The sequence below is a fragment of the Chroicocephalus ridibundus genome, chromosome 5, assembly GCF_963924245.1.
Source record: "Chroicocephalus ridibundus chromosome 5, bChrRid1.1, whole genome shotgun sequence".
Taxonomy (NCBI): Eukaryota; Metazoa; Chordata; class Aves; order Charadriiformes; family Laridae; genus Chroicocephalus; species Chroicocephalus ridibundus.
In genome coordinates, this window is record NC_086288.1 from 28,621,684 (window position 1) to 28,648,112 (window position 26,429).

General features: G+C 38.1%; 1 protein-coding gene across 6 annotated transcripts in view; it reads right to left on the reverse strand.

Moving 5' to 3' along the window:
* Window positions 1–26,429, reverse strand: part of BANK1 (B cell scaffold protein with ankyrin repeats 1) — a 160,790-nt gene that overhangs the window by 118,206 nt on the left and 16,155 nt on the right. For 4 of the 6 annotated variants that reach the window (XM_063336899.1, XM_063336897.1, XM_063336896.1 and 1 more), the window contains exons 2-4: window positions 20,301–20,699; window positions 12,434–12,499; window positions 834–982 (exon numbers count right to left, since the gene is read on the reverse strand). In XM_063336899.1, the coding sequence (XP_063192969.1) occupies window positions 834–982; window positions 12,434–12,499; window positions 20,301–20,699 (614 nt within the window). The remainder of the gene's footprint in view (window positions 1–833; window positions 983–12,433; window positions 12,500–20,300; window positions 20,700–26,429) is intronic. The other 2 variants (XM_063336895.1, XM_063336900.1) reach the window with 2 other exon arrangements.

Below are 26,429 nucleotides of genomic sequence, written 5' to 3' on the forward strand. Positions count from 1 at the left end.
TACTTCAGACTCACATAAACTCTTCCAGTGAACTGACAGTAAAGTAAGTCAGAAGCAGCAGGTAATGTGAGACAATACCCCTCTACCGCGTCCTGAACCACAGGGAACGTTACTCCCTTAGAACTGTACTGATTTCAACAATGAAATAATGTGTATAAGTCATCTTTGAAAGACAGCAAGCAAAATACTTGACATTCCATGTACACCGCAACCTCCATATCTGACCATGGCTGCTCACTTATATAAAGGAACGCAGTGCTGGATATTGTACTTTCTCTGTTTACATTTTCACATATTTTCTCACAGCAACTCTGATTAAAAACAAACACATATGAACATTTTTGTCCATCAGATACGCATGCAGATATATGCAAACAAATAATTCTGATGTAATTTAGAATCAGACATGGTACACGCTCACACAAGAACTTGTGCAACTCATTTAGTATGGTCACATATACATGTACCCATATACCCATCAGGGATTCTTGCCAAAAGACACTCCATATCTCTCAAGAAGTGCCCGACTACATACTCCCTCTAAACTACAGGGTCCACGTAACAGTAATATCTCCACCCAAACTGCCAAATAATTCTAATAGAGATAAAATCCCTCAGAGGCTATCTCAAAACTATTTTATTTGCAAATCCTTTGGCTGCACTGTAGATGTGACACAAAGGCAAAATAAATCCCATTGCAGTCTCCATGCAGTCTCATTTTGGCCCCGTATCTGCTATTTGTTTTCAAAACTATTACAGTACGAATGAGATTGCAGCAGGAAGAGAAGAACATTGACTGTTATCCCACAGATTTTAGCATCCAAAAAACTTACCTCACATGATATTCTTCCTGGAAGCACCAATATCGACTGCTCGTTAGTTTCTAATGTTTCAGAAAGTACATCTGTTTTAAAACTGAGGTCTGTTTTTTCTGATGCTTTCCTGACATCTGCCAAGTTAACATCAAAGCTAGTCTGGTGATCTGAAATAAGTAATGTGGAATGAGGACATTGTTAATAATCCCAGATCAACAAGACATGGTAATGATGTGGTTTCTGACATATTAGAGACTCATACATTTGGAGTCACACTAAGGTCACCGCACGAAAGTCTGGCAAAATTCCTTTCATTTAAACGTGGTGAGGTTTCCGTGTTTGATAAAGAGCTTGCCTCTGAAGCTCTGATCCTGCAGTCTTTATATGAACTGCCTCTGCTCATATGCTTCGTCTTACTGAAGTCAAAAGGGACATCACCTTTAGACCAAAGTCATCACGACCAACGAGGTCACAAAGATCAGCCAGTTTCGTAGTCTCAGAAGAACAAAATCTCATATGCTGGATTTTTACCACTCTTGCTTTCCCTATATGTAAATAAGGACACGCTACATGTTTGCGACATCAGCCCACCAGTCTACAGGGAGGATTTGGGAGGATTTATGCGAGGGCAGCGATACCTGTGACCAGGTAACTATGGCAGGAGACACAGATTCCATAGTCTTTGCCCTCCCCTTCATGGACAAAATGATGAACTGAAAGCATATGGTTTTTATGTGTGGGATATTCTGGTTTTGGAAATGCTACACCAGTCATACAGGCAGCTTGCAACCAGTTTCTTTTCTGTTTTGCTGTGCCAGTAAAGACCCAAGAGCCATAGTGAATCCTTCACCAAATCACGTAATTTTTATGAGGAAATAGAGAAGAACTGACAACTGCATCTGCAGAGCTCTGACTAAGCCCGTGTTTTAGAAAAGCTATTCTTCACACCTGCTACTTCTCAGCTGTATCACTACTACTCCTTTCCAGACACCCTATTACACCGTACAAAACACTTGCCACCCATCTCAAAGGACTGCAGCAGCTCTTCATCACGCTGGATTACCCAGCATATTGCAGTCACCTAGTTAGATTAATGATATCATTCCAAGCAGCTCAGAGTTAAAAAATCTTGACTGGCTGGTGAGAAAATATCCTGAGAGACATCAACTGTATCTTGTATTACTGTAAATTATGGAACACGCACAGTCAATTACATTCAAGGACACAAATAACTTTTCAGGCACATCTTTTTCTCTTAAATAGATGTAGAATATTAATACAAATTAGTGATGGGCAGAACTCAGAACATGAGCAATTTGGCTTTGCTCAAACAAGTACCACAGCTATTTTGAGTTTTTTTTTCAAAAGTGCCCAAGTGACTGAGGTATGCAAACAACACAGTGCTCCTAAGTGGCACAGAACTCTTTCCATTCAGCATCGGTACTAGTAATTTACAATTACTTTTCCCCAGTTCTTGCTTGCTTTTATTTCCCCCATATGTACCAGTTTGTACATACAGAATGTTTGCTTTCCTTACCAACCTTGCCTTGCTTAAGAAGGCATAGTTTTTAATAAACTTCTATAATAAATGTTCCTGCTAAGTGAAGTTATGCCAGGGAATGTAGTACAGAAACTTGGGTATGCTATGTCTGACGTAGATTTTTCCCCCGCCCCCCCAGACATGTGCTTTGATTGTTAGAGAAATCCCAGAAAAAGGTGGTAAAAAAAAGTATCATTTGTCCATGTTGTGTTGAGGAAGCTAAAGGTTCTTTGAATACCTAAGGTGGGAGGTTCAGTGTTCATCATCAGCTAGTAAAACCTCCCCAGCCTATTTCTGCTTATAATCTCATATTTTTAAGGCGAACTAATTCTGAATTCAAGCTGTGAATTCAGCATAGATTGGTAAAATTACACTGAACCTATGTGTAGGCACACTTTACTGAAGTAGTTTTAATTCCATTTGCTTTAATTTATTTTGGAAGTTAAATAGGCTACACTGAACAAAGGCTATTTTGATTCTGAATGAGAATCCACCCACAGTTCAATGCAGTTTAACTAATCCAGCTCAAAATCTAAATACATTAATTTATCTGATTATCACTGTGAAGACTAGACTTTATTTAGCACCACCCTTCAGAAAAAGGAAGGCCTGAATCCTTGCTAAGGAAAACAGGATACTGTATGCCCACAGAACGTACTTTGGGAATATTATGCGTTCATATTTTAAGTCACTCATAAATCTTATACTTAAGCACATCGAATTTACTTCAGAAGACAACTCATCTGAGATGCATGCTTCTGAATTTTTTTCTGCCACTTTAGGCGAAGGAGTCTTGTGAAGACAAGTAACATTTCATTATCAGATTGACAAAATGGAAGGACTGAATTAACAAATCTGGTAGGTACTGGATTCTCAGATGTCAGCTTTCTGTCAGTGATCATTTGACAAGGATCATGTAGATGCATTCCAATCTATGTGAAGTTCATGACAGCTTTATTCCTACAGTCTGCACTCTGCTTATCGAAGATGACAGTAGTTGCTTCCACCTTTTACTGTCCAAGGTAATTCATCTACTGCGAAGGTCAATGCTTGTGCTAACAAGTTGGTTTAAATTAGGATAATCTTTTCCTCCCACATTAATTGCATTTTAATATTTTTATTATGCCTAGTGATATATGGCTATAATATCAGGACTTCTACCCAGTCAGTACTGGGATTGCATAGCCCTAGAGTTTAGACAAATTATTCAGAAATGTGCCTCTTACATCAAAGACTTGGATATTTAAGAGAATGAGGGATTCCCCTGCTGACTGTGAAAGTGGTTAGCAATTTCTCAGCTAAAAACTGTCAAGCAAGACCTCTTTCACTAAATGTCAGGTCTACCTGACAATCAGTGAAAGCCATGTACAGTAGTCCAAGAATAACAGGTATCTATATTATCACTACTACGTATTTAATAACCAAACTCCAGAGCCACTACCTCCAGCACTCAGATTCCTACCAGCAGTTGCACGCTATCTGCCCTAAAACATGGAACATAAAACAATCATGTGAAGCATAATTTGTAATTGCTGAAAAAGCAATCCACCAGAGATTAAGCGAGCCTTGGCTTGGCATTAGCTAAAACAATGTAGTTCGTAAGGGTTTAATACTACACTAATGAGATTCTAGTAACACAAATGAAGCAATGTATAGACAGTATTTGTTTAATGTGCGTAGAAGGTGTTACCTGATGTATAGGTCTTTTGAACATATTCACTGTGAACCCTCTTTACAGTCTTGCTTTTAACCTGAAAGCAATGTCTAGGGAGCTCCCCTAATTGCTAAGGCTTTCAGAAAAATTATAATTTAACAAGAATTTATAACTGTAGGTGAAGATTAGCTTAAAAGAAACATAAAAGAACATCATTATAATGCTGGAATATCTAAGAGAGAGGATTTATTAAAGGGTATTTGTTGTTTGGTGAATCTGTTCTTTTAATGTTTTATATAATGCTGACCTATCTGTGAGGTTCTTAAAATGTAGCAGTAATGACTAAAATAATGGATGAATAAAACCAGACCCTTTCTTGCAGGATCGAGGTATAAGACATTACTAACTATATCTAATGATGCTTAGACAGCACTATGAACTAGAAGCTAAAAAGAAAGGAAATCTGTTATAATCCTCCCTTGAATATTCAGGGCAGTCCTACTGGGAATTATCATCTGTTATAGAGGGTAATGTGCCATTTCCATCAGGTTACTTTTGTTGGCTTACTTTTGACAAATATCTACTGCTGATGGTCACATTGAAAGAACTGATTTTAAATTTAAGTTCCTATTTGAATAATGAAGTATTACACATGTTTACTGTAACAGTTATTCACTTAATTGGGCACAGTGCTGATATTTTCAATTTTCCTTCAATATTCTCTTAATTCATTTAACTTCAATGCATCAATTTTGTATATTTTGCACAAAACCTTTTGGAAAGCATTATTGCTTTCAATTTAACATTTTTAACTGAATGCATGAAATGACTTTGAAATTGCATTCCTTTACATAAACTGAGAAATTTTAATGAAGCCTCTCTAGTCTCTTGTGGATTCAACAATTAACGCCTCACTATGGCTTCTGAACAACTTTCATGCCGCATCCAACCTCCCCCTCGTGCCCCCAAATTCTAACTTTTCAAACACACTCTTTAGCTATCCCTGTTGCAGTCTACGCGAGGATTATAAACTGTCTCTGGCTTTGATTACTTGCAATTTGCTACATGTTTTGAGTCAACAATGTATGTGACAGATTTGGGGTATTAAAAATAGCAGAAAACATAAACTTATGAAATATTTATGTGTTTTCTAAGGCTATCCATGGAATAAATCTCACAGCCCAAATTTAGTTGGTTTACAAAAGGAAAACACCTGCTAGCTTTACAAATTTCAGTTCTTCCTCAAATCTTGCTAAAGCGATACTAGCTGGAGATCCAAAACCGCATTATAAAAAAGGTCCTCATTTATCCCTAGATCACACAACATATAAGAGGATGAGAAATATGGGCAAATCAGGTTAGGCAGATGACAAGGAATGGAAAGGTAATTAAGCACATGTGGCCAATTTGTCATGTGAAATAAAGACAGTGTTAAAGACTAAAATAAAGAGGATTACAGAGGATTTCAGTGCAGGAGTCGTCCCATGTAATATGGTAGGACCACTCCCCAGCACAATGCGAGGTAAAGGCAGAGAGTTCTGTGTCACAGAACCACTGGGTTCTGCAAGGTATAAATGACATGCATGACTCATACATAAATGGCTTCCTTGCAATTCAAAAGCTTGAAGTCAAACACACGTGTGAGCACTCTAGAAATGTGTATGAAAGTACAGCCACACAGAAAAAAAAAAGTAACCTTCTGTAATGTGGGGAAAAAAAAAAATCAGGAAAAAACAGATATGCACATCATATTCTTCCTGCGATCCACCGTAAGTTTATCATAGACATTTATGAACCTTAATCCTCTTAAAGTATGGGTATTTGTAAATGCTGTATGAAGTCAGCAGAGACTGCAGCAGAGTGAGATTGAAAGGCAGCCTCTAACTGCATAAATTGCTCTATAAATGACCGGAGAAAGGCCATGAGAAACACGAAGGCAGAAAACATCCACCACACTGGGCTTCATTCAATGAGCCTGTTTTACTCAGCATGAACATGGGATTTGCTTTTACCATAAGCCCTTTCTGAGATACGATTTCAAAGCAAATCCCCTTTTATGCTCTGCTGAAAAGTTTTCTTTCACTGATGGTGAGAGTGGGTTTAGGAATGGAAAGGTTTCTAGAAATCACATAAAATTATTAAATACATATTCAAATATATGAACATCTGACTTAATTTCTTTCATTTGTTTTCTATCATGTATAAATTCCAGACCAAGGTAAACATATTCATTATTGAACAAGCTTTAAATAATGTTTCTCTCTATGCTGAATCATCTGTCTTTTGCAAATACATTGACAGTTATCTTTGTTTTTCTCAAAAGCATTCTCAGTACCAGTTTCTCCTGCATGGTTGAGTTCTTCTGTCAAAAACAGTAGCTTTCTGTGAGTTGGCCTATTTTGCCCGTGTCTCCAAAATGTTTCTATTACTTTATTTATGGTGAACAATTTTTCTTGCAAATAAGCATCAAACTGACAGTTCCTTTAAAAGATACGAAGAACATTTTTTCCTTTTCTGAATATTTGGAGGCGGTATTTATGTCATCTTAGCAACCGATGGTGCTGCAATTTTCATACATGTCTATTTCTCTCCCATAACAGAGCAATCCCTGGAACACCTCCCCCCCATCTATTGTTTTATGTATTACTATATACATGTAGGCAAAGATTGATTTGATTGTGAAGGTGTATACCCACCTGTTCTTGTGTTATCAGGTATGTTTTCATACACAACAATTTACCAATATATGGAGTCAATTTACCAATATATGGAGTCATGTATAGCCATATTGGATCTGACAGTAAAACCAAGGGTTCTGCCTTCATATAATCCCAAAACAGCAAAGAAGCAACTTATGAATTTATCAATTACCTTTAGGAAATAATTTGCATGAAATTGTATGTGTTTCTTCATATATATACTTTCATATGATTTTAACTGTATATTCAGATACAATCTAAGGCTACGACATCTAACCAGTTCCTAACTAGTCTGTGGCTTGGAAGAAAGATTTGACTTAAACTCAGCAATTAGTGCTTTGTTTAGGATGCATACATTTAGATTAGAGGCTTTTTGGAGACTGAGTTTATCTTTTACTATATATCAACTCATGTTATTATTTTTACTGCAATCAAATCTATGACTTTCAGTTACAGCAGCAGCATTAATAATATGACCACTCTCTTGAGCTTTAGACCCACAGTAACTGTCCCAATGAGTTTCTAAACTATTAGGCACACTGATTAGTTTGGAAATAATAACTACCTGCCTGAGGTCATTTAGGTGCTGAGCAGAACTGTTGATGGAGCCCAAGCCTGTTATTTCCAGTTTCTACATTCTGCATACTTTCATCCTGCCTCTTCTCCAGGGAAAGGCAAACAGAAGTCTGGCCTTCTGTGTGCACCAGCAGTTCTCAGTTGTTAAAGCCTAATGTTTTATTAAAAAGTCCATCTATCCACTTCGAGTTACAGGAGTTCTACCACAGTAAGAAGATTTTGGCATTTTGGTTCCATTTCTCTTTGGTATCAACACACACATCTCTCACCTCTGTTTCAGTGAAGGATTACACAACACCAAACATTGCCCAAAATCTGAGACAGCAGCAGAGACAGGTTTTCCTCCTGCTACTGACTCAAACTACCACTGAAGACAAAATGCCTGATAGCAGAGGCATCCAGGGTTGTGAGCAGACCTCCAAAACTTGTTTGCCTGATAAAATCGTCCTGCAACTTCCTTATTATTCCAAAGGGGCTAGCTGCAGCTGCCTAGTGGCTCTATTATCTCTAAACTCTATCTCTCTATCTATCTCTTCAAGCCTCTTATAACTGGCGGGGCACAAATTGCACACTGTGCTTGGACAGGGAACTGGCACGTGGCTACATTTTGAATTACATAGACACAGAAGAACACAACTAAAGGGGAGCATTTTAGAATCAAGTCATACTTCAGGGAAGCACACCTGGCAGGCAGGCCAAAAGCTCAGTTTTCAGGCCAAGTAAGGGTTTGAGTTTTTACAGATATTACCCTCAAGGAACTACCAGTGAGTAGCCAAACCTTCCCCTCTTGACCACGTTCGAAGCTATTCTCTTGAGGAAGCATATTTTTTACAGTCAAAGTTCAAACTTCATGACCTTCCAGCTATGTAATTTTTTAACATAACTGAAAAGTCCTTTAACGACTGCATTGGGAGAGGCGAGGGGGGGAAATGCTGGTAGCTGGCATTCTCAGCCTTTGCCCTACTCAAAGTACAGGGTACGTATCATTAATAGCATCCAAATGTTTACTGACACAACACAATATACTCCATGTTACAGCACCCCTTAAATCAATCTGGTAACAGAAGCTAGCTTGGACTGCAGCAGCTCATTTACCAAATAGCATATCTTAGTCTGAGTATGACAGCAGAGCTCCAACACCTGCACAGGGCTCTTATCAATGCCTGGATTAAATTTATGATGCTATTCTTGATCTGTACAGCTCTAAATTACATGGGACTTCTCTATCTAAGAGACCACATGTCTCCCCATGCCATGCTGCCACAGCTGCTGTCAGCAGAAAGACTCACACCAGACACATTTGGTATTAAAGAAAGAAAAAAAGAAAGTGAATTGTCAGCAAGACTGACTCACTAGGGCACAGGCCGCTTTGCACTTTACTCCCACCTTTGGTTTGAAATAGCTAAAATCTACTGACCCTTAAAGCAAGCTAAAAGGTACACTGCTTTCTCAGGAACACAATCAACAGTGATATTTTCAGACACATCTGAAAGCCATGCTTGCTTTCTAACTCCTGATTATTTTCCTTTTGTTAGGGTTATGAAAGTAATCTGACGTGTTCATCTTTTAAGACACTGTCCTTTAAACTAGCACCTCAACGCCAAAATAGGCACAATTTACTAAAACAGGATTTCAGATAGCATTATAGGAAAGACTAACAGAGCAGAGGTACTCTGATAGCTCTTCTTTATCTCCAGAAGGGATGCCATCTATTTTGTTACAAAGTGCTGGCCCTTCCTCAGGTTAGTTTGGTAAAGGATACAGGTAACACAGTATGCATATATATATTAGTTTGACAAGACTTCTGAGCAGGACCAAAAGATGTCTGCTGTTAACAGGCAGACAGCTATTGCACTTTAAAATCATCTTTTTGTGCTCCGCTTGCCCACCTCTAATTGGTTCAGTTCATTAGGGAATACAAGACTTAACAGAAAACATTAAAAAAGCCAAAACTGTTTCACAGAAGGGGAACAGCCTTTTCTGAAGCTGAATATCACCTAATGGGTATTTAAATCTGAGGTTCGCTCTGTTGTGTAGCTAAAATAACGAATGCCGATTCCACAATAAAGCATTCACATTTTACCTGTGTTGTTACAAGGCTGTATCCTAGTAAGATTGCTTCACTTTTTCAACCTTAGTACAAATTCTAAATGATTTTTTTTGGGAGCAGAAAATTTCCTGAGGAACCACAAGGGAACTTCTCAAAATACAGCTTTCTAGTAGTAAAAATAAGTCTACTTTTCTTATATAGAAACCAGAAATAAAGTAAAGTAAATACATAACAACATTTGTGAGTGGCTAAAGAGCTGACTTGTTCAGTTATCACCTACAGGAATGAGTCCTCATAAATTCACATCATGGTCATTAGCATTCCACAACTGGATCTTTTCCATCACTCCCCAGCAAATCAATTGTTTTCACATCTGCCTGTAGCTTATATTTCCCCAAAGGATTTCAGTGATCATATTGTTTTCCTTTTTCCAATCTACTCTCTGACCTTTCCCCTCAAGGCCTTGCACAATTCACTTTAGTCAATCACTTCTTATTGATTGTTAGCACTTGCGCATTCCTCATCTATCTTTGCTTTATTGGATATAGTTTGTTTTGGGTTTTTTTATATGTCTTGTCACCCACTCGCTGCTCTTTCCACCCTTGTTGCTTTAGATTTCTCACTTAGCTTTATAATTCTGATCTGTTCAACTTTCATTCCAGATCAAGCCTAAATTCCATCTTCTCTCAGCTTATCCTCTCCTTTGTACTATATGTGTATACTCAAACCAAACTTCAGCTTTTCAGCATGCCAGTCTCCACTTAAAAACTTACACAAAGTGCTGTTCTTTTGTGAATTTGTATTGTTCTAGCAAAAATCCTTTCTTGGCTTACAATTTCTCCTGAGACCTCGTTTGTATCATATATACAATTTAGCACTGCATATACTTCCTTCTTATTAGGGAGAAGCAAAAAGAAGACAGAGTCCCTGGAAACATTTTTTCACAATTTATCCAAAGTCAAAATCTGTCTGGTTACCTGAAGATTCACCTACTTTCTGCAGGGCCCAAACTCTGGTGTATCCGCAGCTGCCATCTTACCTTTCTCGGTTTCGTAAAGACTGACATGCTGAATCTTTGAAACTGCAATCATTTCACTTCTTGGGGTACTTCCCCCTCCAAAGTTTTGCAGTGGTATCAGATAACTGCTCTCTGTTGCACCAGCACAGAAGAAACGTTGACCACTTATTTCCTTACACTCATTCCGGAGTCAGTCTTAACCTCACATACAGGATACATTTATTAGGAATCCCTCTTTCCTAGATGGTCCTTTCACTCATCACAGTGTTTGAGAATTTCTTTGATCCTCTTAGCAGCAACCGGACCAGCATTCAGACCAACAACAATTATTAACCAGCAAAGGCTACATATAAGCAGTGCTATCAAGACGACTGCCAAAAGATGACCAAGAACTGTGGTCCAGGCAAGTTCAGCAAAGATTTCAAGTGAACTTTTTGTTCTTAATGCACTAGTTTCTTGGCTGGAAAATCCTCAGTTCATTTTATTACAATATCAACCATTCAGCAGATGGGAAACGTGGACTTAAAGCTGCTCTTCAACTCCCCATATAAAAGCAGCAAAGGATTCATATAAAAAGAGTCAGGGTTTAAAGCAGGAGTAGCCTGGAGGAACATCTCCCCAGTCCTTTATTTTCTTGGGATTCTCTGTTTTCCCTGACTATTCCCTCTTTTACTGTCTCATTTTTTGGAGATCACAATCACAAATGAGAGGAACGGTGATGCCAACTTATTGAGCACCTGGATGATGAGCCAGTACTGACAAAAAGCCTTCTTTATATCAACGAACTTCTTCAATGCACTGACCCATGGCGCATTCAACACAGGGCCAAAAGAGACATCCTTAGAAACCTTGACAATACATCTGTAGGGATACAGCAGTGCAACTTTACAGCGGCTTTCTGCTCGAGATCACACAAATACACCCAGATGCCAACAGAGTCACAAACAGTCCCTACCGGAAAGGAACAGGCACTAATAGGAGATTTGGTAGAGAGAAATGGTTGGCGCTAAATACTCCCTTCCACACTATACAAGTTTCAAAGCAGCATATTTCCAACTAATTCTGGTCTGGATCTGTAGAATGCATACCTTTTAGTGCGCTCCCTGAGTGCACTTTCCATTTTAGTTCTATCTGAAAAGAACCCAACAGACATGCTCCAAGATTGTTCTGCACTGTGAACCAAAGCATGGTAAGCAGGAATGACTGGAGTATTTAAAAGCACACAGGTTGATACTCATGTCTTGAAATTAACTGAAGAAGCTAAAATTCTAAACTCTATACATCACTAACATATATGCTAAACTCGAGCCAGTAAGGAAGAGCGAGTGAGCTTGCAGCATCCTTCTTCCCTTTACACCTTGCTAGCAAAACAGACCCACAGAGCCAGTAACCTCAGAGTCCAGTGGCACAGAACTGCTACGCCAGGAATTCCAAAATAACTTACTCAGCCTTTTCCATCAGTCAGCATGCTGATGCTGTTAAGCCAACCACTTCACAACAGCGTCAACCCAGAAATAAAGTTGTTTAAGTAAGAACTGGAGATAGGAAACATGTTATGTAGTTCTTTACCAAAAGCAAGTGGAGAATTTGCCAGTCAATTTTCTCTATTAATACTCTTTATGGACTTTCACAAATATAAATAGACCTGAATGGCAAATGTCAACAGGCGCTGAAGTAGGGATGCAGGGCTTCTCCCAACCACTGGCTGCCAATGAATGACACTGCAAATGTAATGCGAGTAGGACTGATCTATCTGAAAGTTCAAATCAGCGCTCTCTTTACTACAACCAAATCTTCTCATGCTGGGAACAGAAAAGGAAATCTCTCCACGTTTTCCTTTTTCTCTACTCTGAAATGAAAGGAAAAAGGAAACGTTCCTATTGAATCTCCTCCCCTTTTCACACTCCTCACCAGAATGTGTGGGTGGATGTTTGAGAACAAGGGGTGTTCCTCTACAACACTGTATGCTATGGTAACGTTAGTTTATTGCCTTTCATGTCCAACAAGTTGTAAGAAAACAAATTAAATTTTCTAAAGAGTACTCTCTCTATTCGAGTAAATGTAAGGGGAATTCAACTCACCATCTGCAAGAACTGTTTCATAGATGTAAGACAAAGAGTCTCCAGGATTTTCATTCTGTAGCTTACCTAGGAAAAAAGAAGAATTCTTTAATGGTATCTACTTGTAAATATCTTTAAATGGTCATGAGCTCTGATGACAAAGATCATTGCTATCCTACTTGATTGTTTCACAGAATGTTTAGTTTGCTCTAAGGAAGATCTTAACATCAGAAATCATGCTGGGGGGAAAAAAAAAAGAAATTTTTTAAAAATAAAACAGAGTTAAGAAAACAAATGGACAAACAACCTAAAACCTTAGAAACAAGGAATAACATGACACCGATTCCCACTTTCTTTGTTTAGATTACATTCTGTATGTTTTTTTAGATTAAAGATACATCTATTTTAAAGCTTCCATTTTGCAGATAGAAAAAAAAAAAATAAAATCCAAGGCCTAGTGGAGAGGAACAAGCCTATAAAGATCTTTAGATGGAATTGTATTTACCTCTTTTCAGCAAGCATCCCTGTAACTGATCTTTTCAATTTACTATAGCAGGTAAGAAGTGTGGACTTGAGGAAGAAGATGAGTTTCCCTGAAAGTCACTATGTCAAACAATGGGAGAAGAGTTGGGTGAAAGGAAAGAAAATAGAATCACGTGGAGGAAAGTGAGAAATGTAAAACACACGCAGGCTTTAGCGTTTGGAAGATGGGAGAACTATGCAGGGTTATGTTTGATAATACAATGAATCTAGCTACAGACTTCCCAGTAGTGGGTCAAAAAAGCAACGGCCACATTATGTAACATACTGGTCAAATATTAAAAACTTGCTGAATACTAGTATGTAAAATGATGACAAAATAAATAACATTTGGACTGCACTCAATGCAGAAATGAGTTCTACAGAAAAGCACATTAGGAAATTAATAATTCTGTTTTCTCAACAGGATTTGAATGACATTCAATACATAAATAATGCAACCACAAACTCAAACACAAAACAAAGTATCAAATAACTGCTAATTAACTGAGTACTATTTATCCTGTGTACTAATGAGGGCTGGTTCCTGGCGGGAGTGGTGGGGGCAGACTTCACTCACATAATTAAAGGCAATGAATGCATATGAACAAGGGTCCTAACTAAAGTTTAATAGGCTACTTTGCACCTGTAACTTTTTGACTTTTGAACACCTAAACTTTGTAACTGTAATAACATTGTCTGGACCAAGTTCTGTCCTCATAGCCATTTAAGTAGGGAGAAACTCTATCTAAAGAGCAAAATCTGATTCTATAAAAAAAAAAGTTGTTATTTTGCTATCCTAATATTGATTTATTATTTTTTCCAGTATGAACTTAAACACTTAATTTTTTCGGGGACAGGTGTTACAATTTTTTTAATCTGGAAAACAACATCACCCTTATTTTATCTTATTTCCAAGAAGCTGACACCAACTTAACAGAAATACATCATGGTGAAATTACAAACAGCAATTTGTTATAACAACATTTATATGCCAAAAAATATACAAGAAATGCATTTTCAGAGGACTTGTCTAGACGCCTTCTAAAAATAACTTTTCGGTAACTGTGATTGGTAACCACAGCGTGAGACTCAACAATACATTACATGAAGGACATGTAAGACTACAGATTCACAAAGCCATTTTACAGTTCTAGCTGCAAAATACCTGCTGGAAACTAAACTTAAATTATTTGTAAGCTTTAGAAATAGCCTTACAACTGCAACTAAATACTGACTGATGACCGTTTTGCCATAAACAAGACATAAATTTGGATGATGTCCACTTGCAGCCTTGAAAGTGTAGACTAATGCTGATAAATCCATTAATTCATTTTAAAAATAAAATATTTATAACCTAAATAAACAACAGTAAAATCACAGTATATTAATTTAAATTAGTACACGCTGTTACAGTAATGCTTATGTTCAAGTCATTTGACTTTTATTATTAATAAAACTCTTTATGAGCTTGTCCTAAATGCTGTTAAGAAACATTCACTTTAAGATGTCAGTGCATTCACTTTTCCAGGTGTAAGCAGTTTTCGTCCAATTAGTGTCAAAAATAAGAGGAAAAACAACACATTCACGATGCATACTTCAGAATCCAAGGGTACAGGTCACCATGACTGCCTAGACAGATTGAAACGTGAGCTGCTAAGAAATCTGATTATATAACAAATAAAGTCTTGACTGGATTTTGCAGAAATAAGAGAAGAAAGAACAAAGAACTCAAACAGTTTAAGCAGCAGGCTTAAATTCCAGGCTGCCACTTAAGTTTCTCTTCTGGTCTGAAATAGCCATGATCACATGCCAGATGAAACAAGTTAGTGACACTAACCACAATTTCTTGTTGACAGCCATCCCCATTACAAATCCCCACCACTGCACTGGCATCCCAGCAATTATTCTGTGTGGGGATGGAGAAACACATCATCTCAGGAAGGTTTATTAACCTCTTAATCTAGCAGCAGTCCCTGCAGAGCAGTTCAAAGACTCATTGGCAGGGCAAAAGGGAAATGAGGACTATACCATAATACACTTCAGCTAACAAAATGCCCCTTCTGCGCTTCTGCTTACAATAAACGCATACAGATTATTTTCCTTTTAATAGAACAGTTTAATTGGCATTTGAGGTGCTCCTCAATAAGCAGATGACATCATTGCCTTAAAGCACCCACAGTGGTATGTACTGTCTGAACGTAAATACCTTGGGGAAGGAGGGAAGGGAGGCACAACTCTGTGGTCTCATCTACTGCAGCCTTCCCTGGCAGTGAACGAGGCCAGAACCACCTACCTGCCTGCCTTCTATTTACTCAATCTTGTGTGTCCATGTGAGAAATCTTTACAATGAAGACTAAGTCTCACAAACACACAAAAACCCAATGCTGTATTCAGTATTCACAAACAAATCAACCCCAAAATTCTAGTGATTTTGTTTCCTCTTCAACTTTGGTTCTTCTTGGTACTTCAGCTTCATTTCATTGTCACTACAAGTCAGTCTCAAAATCTAGGTGAAACGCTTGCCCATTGAAGATAAGGGTAAAGTTCCCACTTAAATGAAGGGGTTTAGCCCTTCAACACAAGTCTTGCTGACAGCCTAAGAAAATTCATCATCATTAGTTACTCATATTTGAGTACCAACACGAAAAGGATTTTACCGGATTTTCCAAACAAAGCAGTGGATTCAAAATGTGAAGCATTACTCCAGTATTCAATATTATACCCAAATTCCTGGTACAAGTCCAATAAAAATCTATGACACTGTACTAGAAATGAAACAAGAGACAGATACCATAAAAGCTCATGGTAAAAATACAGTGATTTATTTCTCTTCTCTGTGACCTGCACAATGGTAATTAGCCCACATCTGAAGCAGGCTGAAGATCTGCATACGTTAAGTCCTACTTAAAGCTCACAGCCTGTTTGTCCTACATTTACTTATTACAGACAAATACACAATGCTAGTATCTCATTACTACAGATCTGTACCTTACTAGCAGTTGCAAAAGTAGTCTTCTTAGCATTACTCTTCATGGTGATTAAAATTGTGTGCAGGTACACTGGATACTTTTTAAGTAGCAATCAGAAATTAATGCCATGTTGCTGTCTCAAGTAAAAGTTACACACTCATTCTGAGAATCTTTCCTGGGTTGTCAAAGACTGTGGATACAGTTTTCTAGTTGAGTTATGTTATCTTATGTACCTCTTCTCACTTTTCAGTACAACAGCAGATAATGAGTGGATACACGTAGGCTTGTTGAGTGGTTCTCAACTATCAAATTTTATAGAAGTAGATTCTCTTCATGTTTTTGGCAAAAAAAAACCAAAAAGAAGATACCACTGCTTAGAGAAAAGGCTGGAAGTGGAACTGACAAGAGTCCTTTTGTTGAGCTGTAAACAATTAAACCTAATAAAACAGCAAGCAGCCTAATGGATACCTATGACTCCTGAGCCGTACTGTGAAGTCCCACCAAAAAGTTTCATAAAAGTGCCAGCACACTTCAGAAACAGTGTCAGAGAAAATTATTTGTATTAGATAAGACCTCTTCTCTTACTGCACGTCAATACTGAGGCACAAATAACTACTGGACGATTTCAGGACATTTAAAGATCTAAGTGAATACCTCCAGCTGCAGCCCTATATCTACAAATGCCCTGCTTAAACATATGGCTAGCCTGAATTTGAAGTGGAAGTGTTTCAGTACTAAACAAAAACCCCAGCTATGTCCAGGCTATTAATTCAGAGTACTGAATTAATACATTGCAAGTATGTCAATTTACTATAAAAAGGGGTACACACAGTACAGCAGACCAAGGAGAAGTCATAGAAAGAAAACGCAAAAGGAAAAGACATGCAAACAAAATGTGTCTCCTGATTCTACTTTCAGCAATATTAGGAAAAGCTCTTAAGGAAAATTCAGAATTCTAGAGTCACACTGGGCCATCTTAGATGTTAACACAGAATAATACAATTTCTGAGTGTTCTACTCTTTCCTAGAGATTTATCTGTTTTTACGACAACAGGCTCTTACGCAAAATTCAAAACAAACTCTAAATCTGAATGTAGCAGTTTCAAACAGTGAAGTATTTTATGAACAAGTCCTGCTAAAAAAAAAAAAATCTTTAGACAACAATAAAAATATTTGCTTTCCTCTTCATGCATAAGGTGAATACAATAAAATCTTTCACCATCCAGGAAACATGCTAGAAAGGCCATTTCCATGTCTCAGTTCTCCCTTGCTCCTCCAAGAACATGTTCAAACAGGAATGACAATCCCTTCATATTTTGTGTTTGAATCATATTACAGGACAAAAAAGCTCTCTCCTGGGTACAAAACCCCCTGCATTTTCCATTTTACTTAGTTTTACTGAGCATTGTGTTTTGCCTAGATTTTTTGGCATACCTACTGCTTCAGAAATAGAAGGGAATTTTAACAGATAAAGAGCCCTACCTGCTCCAACAAGATGAAGCTAGCACCATCTGATAGCTGACGGCTTTTTGCAAAATAATTGGGGCGGGCATATAAAATCAGATTTATTTTGCACTCCATCTCAGACTGTAGAGACAGTGCAAAGAGAACAGCATCTAGGGAAAAAGAGACAGCTGAGAACTTACCTTGCCTAGAAACTCAAGAAGACTGTGGCAAGTAGGTCGAGGGAGGTCATCCTCCCCCTCTACTCTGCCTTGGTGAGGCCACCTCTGGAGTACTGTGTCCAGTTCTGGGCTCCCTGGTTCAAGAGGGACATGGAACTGCTGGAGAGGGTGCAGCAGAGAGCTACCAAGATGATTAGGGGACTGGAACACCTCTCTTATGAAGAAAGGCTGAGGGATTTGGGTGTCTTCAGTCTGAAAGAAAGACGGCTGAGGGGGGATCTTATCAACACTTATAAATACTTAAAGGGTGGGTGTCAGGAGGATGGGGCCAGGCTCTTTAGGGAAAAAAAAGAATGGAAAAACACAAAGAACATACACAAAAGTGTTTTAATCACTATCTGCAAAAGCAGAAATAGATGGGACAAGAGATAAGCACTGAATACAATTAAAACAGACAGAAGATGATGATCCCTATGAAGAGAGATGGGAAATCTTGTGAGTGCATAGTCCTGAAGAAAGGCATAAAAAAAAGTGCTCCAAAGGAAAAATAATTCAAGTATACTTAACCCCTTAGCAAGCCATTTTAAACACAAAGGAAAAATCTTTTTCCCAGATGTGTAATCTGTCAAAATCCCTGCCACAGATACCAAAAAGGCTAAGAGCTTAATAGGATTCTACAGAAGAGTATCAAATTCAGACACTGCAAGCAGTCATCATTACCTTAAAGCAAAGGTAAATAATGGTAAGACATGCACACCTTCATTCCACAGACCTTAAACTGACACCCAGGTGACAGTAAGTCTTGCACTTGGAATACTTTCACTGTGCAACAGACAGCAGTGCAGAGATCTCCTAGCAAACACTGATCTGAGCTGGCCTGCCTGATAGCCAAGGCACACCAGTACAGAAAAAACAGAGTCAAAGCAGTTCTCAGCTTTGTGTATGGATGAGGCCTTACACCCTGAAGCATCAGGCAGCAACACTACTCCAAGTTTTGGATCTGTTTCAGTCAATTGAACTTGTCTGATCCCAGACACAGTGTATGCATTGCTGGTAAAGATGTACACACTGAGACCTGCAACAGCTATTCATTAATTTAGCTTTGTACTTGTCTTTGAAGTTGCTGATATTGACCACTGCCAAAGAAAAGATCCTTTGAGAAACTATTAGGTGCCTGACATTACAGTGTAAATAAAATCCCAAGGGCAGATGCAATAAACATTTTTTGCAAATGCACAGACCTAAGCATCCTCTGTCTTCTAGGAAACTGTTTATCTTTGCAGAAGAGTTTGCAATTTCCCATGCATGAGTCAACCGACTGTCTCTGGGCCCATTTCCTTCCTATATATACACAAACATACATACTATAGACCCACTATTTCCATCCCACTAAAAAGCTGCCAAGGACCTTCAATCTGAAGCTAAATATCAAGCATAGTGAGAAATTGCAAACATTACCTCCTGAAATCAAACCAGGCAACTGTAACTAGCCCCAAAACTTAAAAGTCTGAGAGATGTTCACAAAAAGATATATGTAGGAAAGGGTCAATAAATACCAAACAGCAAAATATGTTAGAATAGGTGGCTGTGAAGGAGGAGTCTAAAACAGTTTTGAAAGCACTGATCTGATATAGCCGAATTGTGTATAGACACATTTTAGGCAGGTTTGAAAGCCTTCTAGTATGCTTAAGCTTATCTGTTCAAGTACAAGTCAGCAGGGATATCCAGCTAGGTCACTCTGACTCAGCTGGGGCCTCTCCACCCCTGTGTTCAAAAGAATATTCTTGGTTGTTCATTTGCATCTAAAACCGGTTAATTTCTGAGTAAAACTCCCCAACTGCAGGATGTCTTTCTCAAGCGCAAGCTCCTGTGCAGGTAAAATGGCACCTTGCAGGTAACAAAACCAGAAGCACAATGTTCTGCTTAGCAGACAAAATCATGACAGCAAGAGCCGTGAGGAGGTGAGACCCAGAGACTACAAAGAAGCAGTAATAAATGCTCTCTCAGAGGAAAACACATAGCCATCTACCCAAAACGCGTGCACAACCTACATCGCCTTTCCAAAGTTGCCCATGCATCTGTCTTTCCAGAGCTATTTCTTGGTTTTCGTTTGTGCAGCCTGGCAAAGTTAAACTTTGGGTTAAACTAAACCCTGTGCACAGACTTTGCCATTTCAGTACTGGGTTTTTCTTACATTCCAGAAGCGTTAATTTTTACATTAATGCTTCTTTGTAGTTTCTATGGATGTGGAAACACATACAAACTGGATAGTTCTAGTCCTTCAGCACAGACTTATTATTTCAGTTGGTAAAAGAGTAAGGGAACTTCTGCTCTTGCACAGGAAGTGATGCCATCCACAAAACTGAGTCTCATTCAGTAATTATTTTTCACTTTGTCAGATTTATCTAAAGAGATACTTACACTGCCACTTTAAGGCATTTTGAAGAGATGAAACATAAACCCATAGTTTTGTACATTGTCTGAGATTTGTAAACTCAGGAAAGAGAGAAACAAATGTATGTCAGCTCTTCAGTCTTACCATGAAGTAATGATGGTACATTCACAGGCGCCAGTGTCAGCTTTTAGACTTTCCAAAGCTGCTTCCCTGTGAAAATGAAGCTGGACTAAGAGTACAACAGTGTCAAACTAGAATTGTTAGACCAAGCTGAAGAGAGATAACTTCTCCAGAAAATCTGAATTACCATCTTTTTCTCTTCCAAATGATATTAACACAGCTAAGAAAATAATATAAAGTTTTCATTTTTAGATTACCTGCTTGAATAATTCCAGTAACAACAGAGAGATATTCCTCAGGTTCCTGATCAGTTGAAATCTCTTTGCTGCCTCCATCTAAAGCCAGTATCTCATAAAGAATCTCTGAATTCTCCACCCCACAAAGAAGAATCACCACATTATCCGGAGGTTTCAGAACTTGTTCCAGAAAATAACTTCTCTTTCGATTCAGGCAGTTAAGAAGTCCACACGACAATATCAGGAGCTTACATTTATAACAGGGTAAAGAGAATAGCTCCTGGTGCTTGAAAGATGAAGTCTCTAGATTGTAGAGTAAGATTCCTCCTTCGTTCACTATGTGTCCAAAAAGAGATTTTAAATACAGAGCCCACTCCTCTGCTTCTTTTTCATGTATCACGAGAATATCCTTCGTATTTTCTAAAGAAAAGAAAACATTAAAAAAAAAATCATTTCAAATGCATTTTGAATCCATTATAAATATCAGAAGACAGATCGTTAGTTTCCCCCCCCCTCTGAAAACTTGAGGTTCTGAAGAAACAAGACAGGTCATTACCTTGAAATGACAGCTATCTCCCTATTTCTAGACCAAGGCAGAAAGATCATCCACAGAAATGCTGTTAAAATTGTTCAGAATGTTTTATGTTTAGAATAGCTTCAACTAGTATTTCAGAATAAATACTGAAATTGCACTGTAGAAAGCAGAGTGCATTCACATATTCTGCTCACTCCTAGATTCTTGACAAATAGGTGATACTATTAAAAACGCAACAGTTAGCTTTTAATGGCAGAAGTAAAGAAAATATATTTAAACATTGGACATGATCTGACTTCATTAGAAGCAGGACTGGTATATTCATGATATTTTGGCAGCATGGTATTAGGATAGTTGTTAGCGATCTTTCTTTGCTGTCCTTATTGTAACAAAGTTACTTACGAACCCGACAAAAATAAATCTAGAACTACATTTCTCTCTCTGCGTTTCTCTGCTTTTCTGCATTTCTCTACAAAGTTCTGCTTTCCCTTTAAGAGGTAAAACATGATGCTAGTAAGAAGACTAATACTTTGCCACAGTGTTACTAGGGTGACAGTATGACACAGAGGCAACAGGCACAAGCTGAAGCACAGGAGGCTCCTCTCTGAGCATCAGGAAATGCTTTTTTCACTGTGAGCACTGGCACAGGCTGCGCAGGGAGGCTGTGGAATCTTCTTCCTCGGAGCTACTCAAAAGGTGTCAGGACAGGTCCTGGCTCTAGGTGGTCCTGCTTGAGCCGGACAGTTGCACAGGATGGCCTCCAGATGTCCCTTCCAAACTCAACCATTCTGTGATTCTATGAAACCATAACAAACTGTGATTTGCTGACCAATACGATACACATTAAAATGCCAGGGTAGTTTAATACCCCTGGAGTAGTTCACAGTCACAGCCCTGTGGAGCAACAATAAGAGACTCAGGAACAGATACAGCTGCTGCCCCTTACCTCCCTTGAACCCCACTTTGTCTCCCAGGTTCCTGATGGGTCAGGCAACCTGACTGACACTTGTCTGTGGTGCACCAGAGCTGCTTCGCAGGTGAGCATCTAAGCTTCTTTGTGAATTTCAAGAGATATGGAAATGATGGGCACACACAGAGTTAAAATGTTTCTTGGGCACACGATGGATCTGGATAGTGGGATGCACAGTACAGAATGAGAATAAAAAACTTGTCAAGGATCCCAAGTAAGTCCTTGTACAAAAGAAGAAGCTACTGAACCCAGATCTCCAGTCCAGGACTACTGCTTTAATTATTGGACTACCCTTCCTTTTAGAAGAAATTATTTCTAAATTTTGTTCATTCATTCTTTACTCAGTAGATATTTCAAACAAAGCTTACCCAGATGAAGGCTGACTGAAGCTTGTAGAATAGGGATGCCATAGCTTAGTCTCTTCAGTTCATTGTATGTCTAGAAACTGCTTGGAGGATAGGTGCCATCTTTAAAACTATTGTGAATACTCATCGTTTCAAAAAGTTTTCTGTCATAGGATATCACATAAGGCTATGCTCAATATGGTAGTGGGTGATGATATTTCAAGATGCCTGACCGTGACTAATACATTAGAGCAGGGTACTATTTGTCAAAACATATTTGGAAGGGTGACTGCTACATTTTCTATGGTAAAAGCATTCTGAAAAATGTCTGTTTCTGCTGAAACGCTGGTTTAATTGTAAAAATAAATATTAATGTATTTCTTACTCAACACAGAGCCAAGTTATGTGTTCTGTGATACCAGGGTAAGAAACCTACTTGCTGCAATGTTATTTGTTTTCAGAATCTCATTTGATTTTCCATAAGTCTCCCCCAATAAAAAAAAAAAAGAAACAAAAAGCAATGAAGCTCGCTGAACAGTTTCAAGAGAAGAAATTATATTAACAGAACCGTCACGCCAGAGCTCTTTCATTCTGACCACACCGTTTCATATCACAGGAAATGGAATCACCAAGCACCTTCTACTTTCAGTCCCTATTTACTAAAAGCACTGTAGTGGTCCTTTAAAAATACAGGTTTAAAGAGGATGCTTAATCCATGAAGATGATTTAAGAATTAACTCTTTACACTTGCTTGAATTTGCTTAGTTTCAACTTCCAGCCACAGAACACAATTTTGTCTATTTCTGAAAGCTTAAAGAAGTATCAGGTCTCAGAAATCTGTCCCCTAAAGTCTTCAGACTCTCATGAAGTGACTCTTAGCCTTGCCTTCATTACAGTTTGTAAACTGGGATTATTACTCTTCCAACTACAAGAGAGGCTTTGTTGAACTCCTGCCATTCTGTCTGCGCTTTTGTGAACTCTCCTGCCTTTTCAAAATACTTTTTGAGGAACCCAAAACTGTATACAGGGTAGGAGTTCCTTGATACAGTGTATGGGAAGAATAAAATAATCTCACTTGAGATTACTTTGGATATGCGTGGAAAGTGCACATTCAGTTTTTAAGTTAAAAGGTCTCATTTTAAGTTCCTGCTTGGCTGCATTTCCTTCTATTACGATGGACTTGGGTAAGGACAGCTAAGTGGAACTGCAGGGAGGTATAAAAAAGCATATTTAAATTGAATGGTAAAAACATTTTTTTTTATAGCTTCACAGAATCTTGGTGTCCTGATTGTTCAGAAGATGGATCTGCTGGTGTCTTCGACGGCACCAACTTGGCCAAGAGCCTGTTTCCTCTCCATGTAGGAGAGCACTGGTGATGAACAGTGCACAACTGTGCCTGATCCCTGTGCAGACTGGAAGCACCCAGAAGGCATTCATATATCCCAGAGCAGGAAAGAACTGCTGGACCCAACCATTCAGGTGCAGTTGAAGAGCACCCTGTGTGTGTAAGTCCTTCGGTAGAAATATTCTTAAAGAGATGACATTATATAATAAACATCATAAAAATATATGTAATTTATGAAGTTCACCCTTGTGCAAATGGTGCAAGGCTTGAGCACCTAAGAAATTCTAAAGATAAAAGTGAGGAAGTGGCACTGAAATGATAAAAGGAGATGAAGTAATTCTGTTTCCAACAGTATATCTGCACCCAAGTCCACAGCTTTGATCTTAGCTAAGCGTGAATAAGAAAGGGGTTTTAAGATGCTTATTGAAGGCTCGACTGCATTTCTTTTTAACTATATTGATTTTTACATATGAGAAAGAAAGCTTTATTTGTGTAAGAAAAGGGAGTGAAATATATCTAGCATCACACTTGATGGAAGAAAGTCTCTGCAACATACATTTCAAAGCGTAAACTTAATACGGGTGCCATATTTAATTTGTCCTTTCTGCCTAAATAGAGGGAAGAGTCATACTGTTGAAAAAAGACTCATAAGAGTGGTGTACTTCATGCTGCAGTTTGATGCAATGTTTATTGGTTTGAAGAAAACAGCTAGTGCTATGAAGTTACCTGTGGGAAACAAAATGTGGGTTTGTTTTGAATTACATGCCTTTTTTTTTTCCTGCAACTGATCTGCCTTCTAGATTGAGAGTTAACTTTGATATTAAGTAGGAATGCAAGACTTACATCCTACTTTCCCAAAAATGTATTAAAAGGTGAAATATCACTATTTTGAAATGCTTGCCTGACTTTAAATGTAGAGTCAAAATTTACCCTTGGAATAGTTACGAAGTCTCCTATCTAAAATCTACTCCATATGCCTTTAGCTTCTTCCTATTAGACAACTTGTTTTTCTTCAGAATTTTGTTAAGATACAGATGCTTGCATGCAGATTACTTTAAAATTAAAGTCCACCCAAAACTCTGCCTTCAAAACAGTATCATTTTAACCTGAAACAACAAAAACTGAAGTCTAGCTTTAATGCAACACTACCCAATACTGAATACACAGTAACAATGCTTAACTTTTCAACTGCAGTTTTTTCCCCTTCATTATTTTCATCTCTTACTGAATATTTCTTTGAGTTACTGCACTTGGAATATAATGTAAGTTGAGATGAATTTTGTTCCCTTGAAAGTTAATGTAATAGAAACTATTGTATCCTGACAAAATTAAGCCATGCTTCAACTACTCCTACTTGGAAACTGACTCAAAGGTAGAAATAAAATGTATTATTAGTTCAGCAATGAGAAACAGTAAGAGAATTTATGCAGTCATCCATAACCTGAAAGGGTTCTTCTGACAAGCAAAACTATTCTCTAGTTACTGATGTGTGGTTGCCCAAAAAAGCATATCTTGTGAAACACACCACCTGAAGCCTTCTTTGAAAAGACCTGCTGTATCTTAGGAGAACCAAACGAGACAAGAACATCTTTGCAGACTTGTGTAATCAAGCAGGAATCAAGAACTTGCACACCTAAGGCAAAAGAACATATTTTTTACTGCAACAATTAAGAGATATACTATGGAGAGGAAAAAAAAAAAAAGAGGCAAGTATATTAGAAAGTGAAAGGAAATCTCAACTCTGTAATGCACTAAACACATCAAGAAGGCAAAGGGAAAAAAAAAAAATCAAAGATTGAGGGCTGGTGGCTACTCTTAAACAGGTACCTCAGTTACAAACTTTGCAATCTTGTAAAAGATAGTTTCTGTGTGTTCAGAAGTGAGCAAGTACTTGATAACACTCATCTTTGTTAAGAACACTGCAAGATTCAGAAAAACAACTCTGCACAGATCTCAACTTATTCCCCACCTTTTAAAGGCTTAGTGTTTGTAGATGATGTGCTTTACTTTTAGATATCTGCATTTTACTACAGCTGTTTGCAACTGACCAGCATTAACATACTTCATCTGACTTAAATAAGTCTGCTTTCAATTAGGCTGGGGTACAAAAATTGGCTCTACAGTCCCACTGCCTCATGATGCTTTGGTAAAAAAAAAAAAAAGTGACACTTGAACACCAATGTTTACCAAGTTTTAACCAAAAGATGGCTCTCTCTATTTCTTGGGATCATCCACAGCCTTCCTCAGTTAGGGCACTGGAACACAACTGTGTCATTCCCTGCTGTTCACTCAGGTGCCCAGGAATTCCTATAACTACACAAAAGCTTGCCACAGTCTACCCTAACAAAGACGTAAACGAAGTCTGTTTACAATCCTTGCCTCAGCTGCATTAGCTTTTCATATCTGTGTGAAGAAAACTACCCTTCAAATTGTTCTCAAACACTACATTGAGAAAGGTTCAAAGGATCAACAGCCAGATTATTCCTTCCTCTCACAGATGTCCTCACTTGGGGAAGGGGAAGTTGATTTATTTATTTATTTTTTTTTTAAATGGCAGTCTTAAAAGGAAAGACATTTGAAAAAGACGTGTGTGAACTCCACCAGTATGTAATGAGCTACTGTCCATCAGCAAAAAATTGCTAAAATACATACAGCTGCTGAATATCTCAAAGGAGAAGAGGAAAAGCACAGAACAGAAGTTCTTGCTCACTTTCTCATAATATATTGATGAAAAATTGGGGAAACATAAGCAATACAGAATGACATCCATTGCATCTTTAATTCTTTTGTGAATAGCAGACTACACTCTCCAGGATTAACATGAGCATCTTCCCATGCTAAAAACTTACATGAAAAAAAGCAGTATTTTTTTCCAGGGAAGGAAAGCTAGAGTAGGGGAATTCAAGACTTTAGAAGCTGACCGTTCTCATCTGATTAGACTTTTATGTATCTTAAG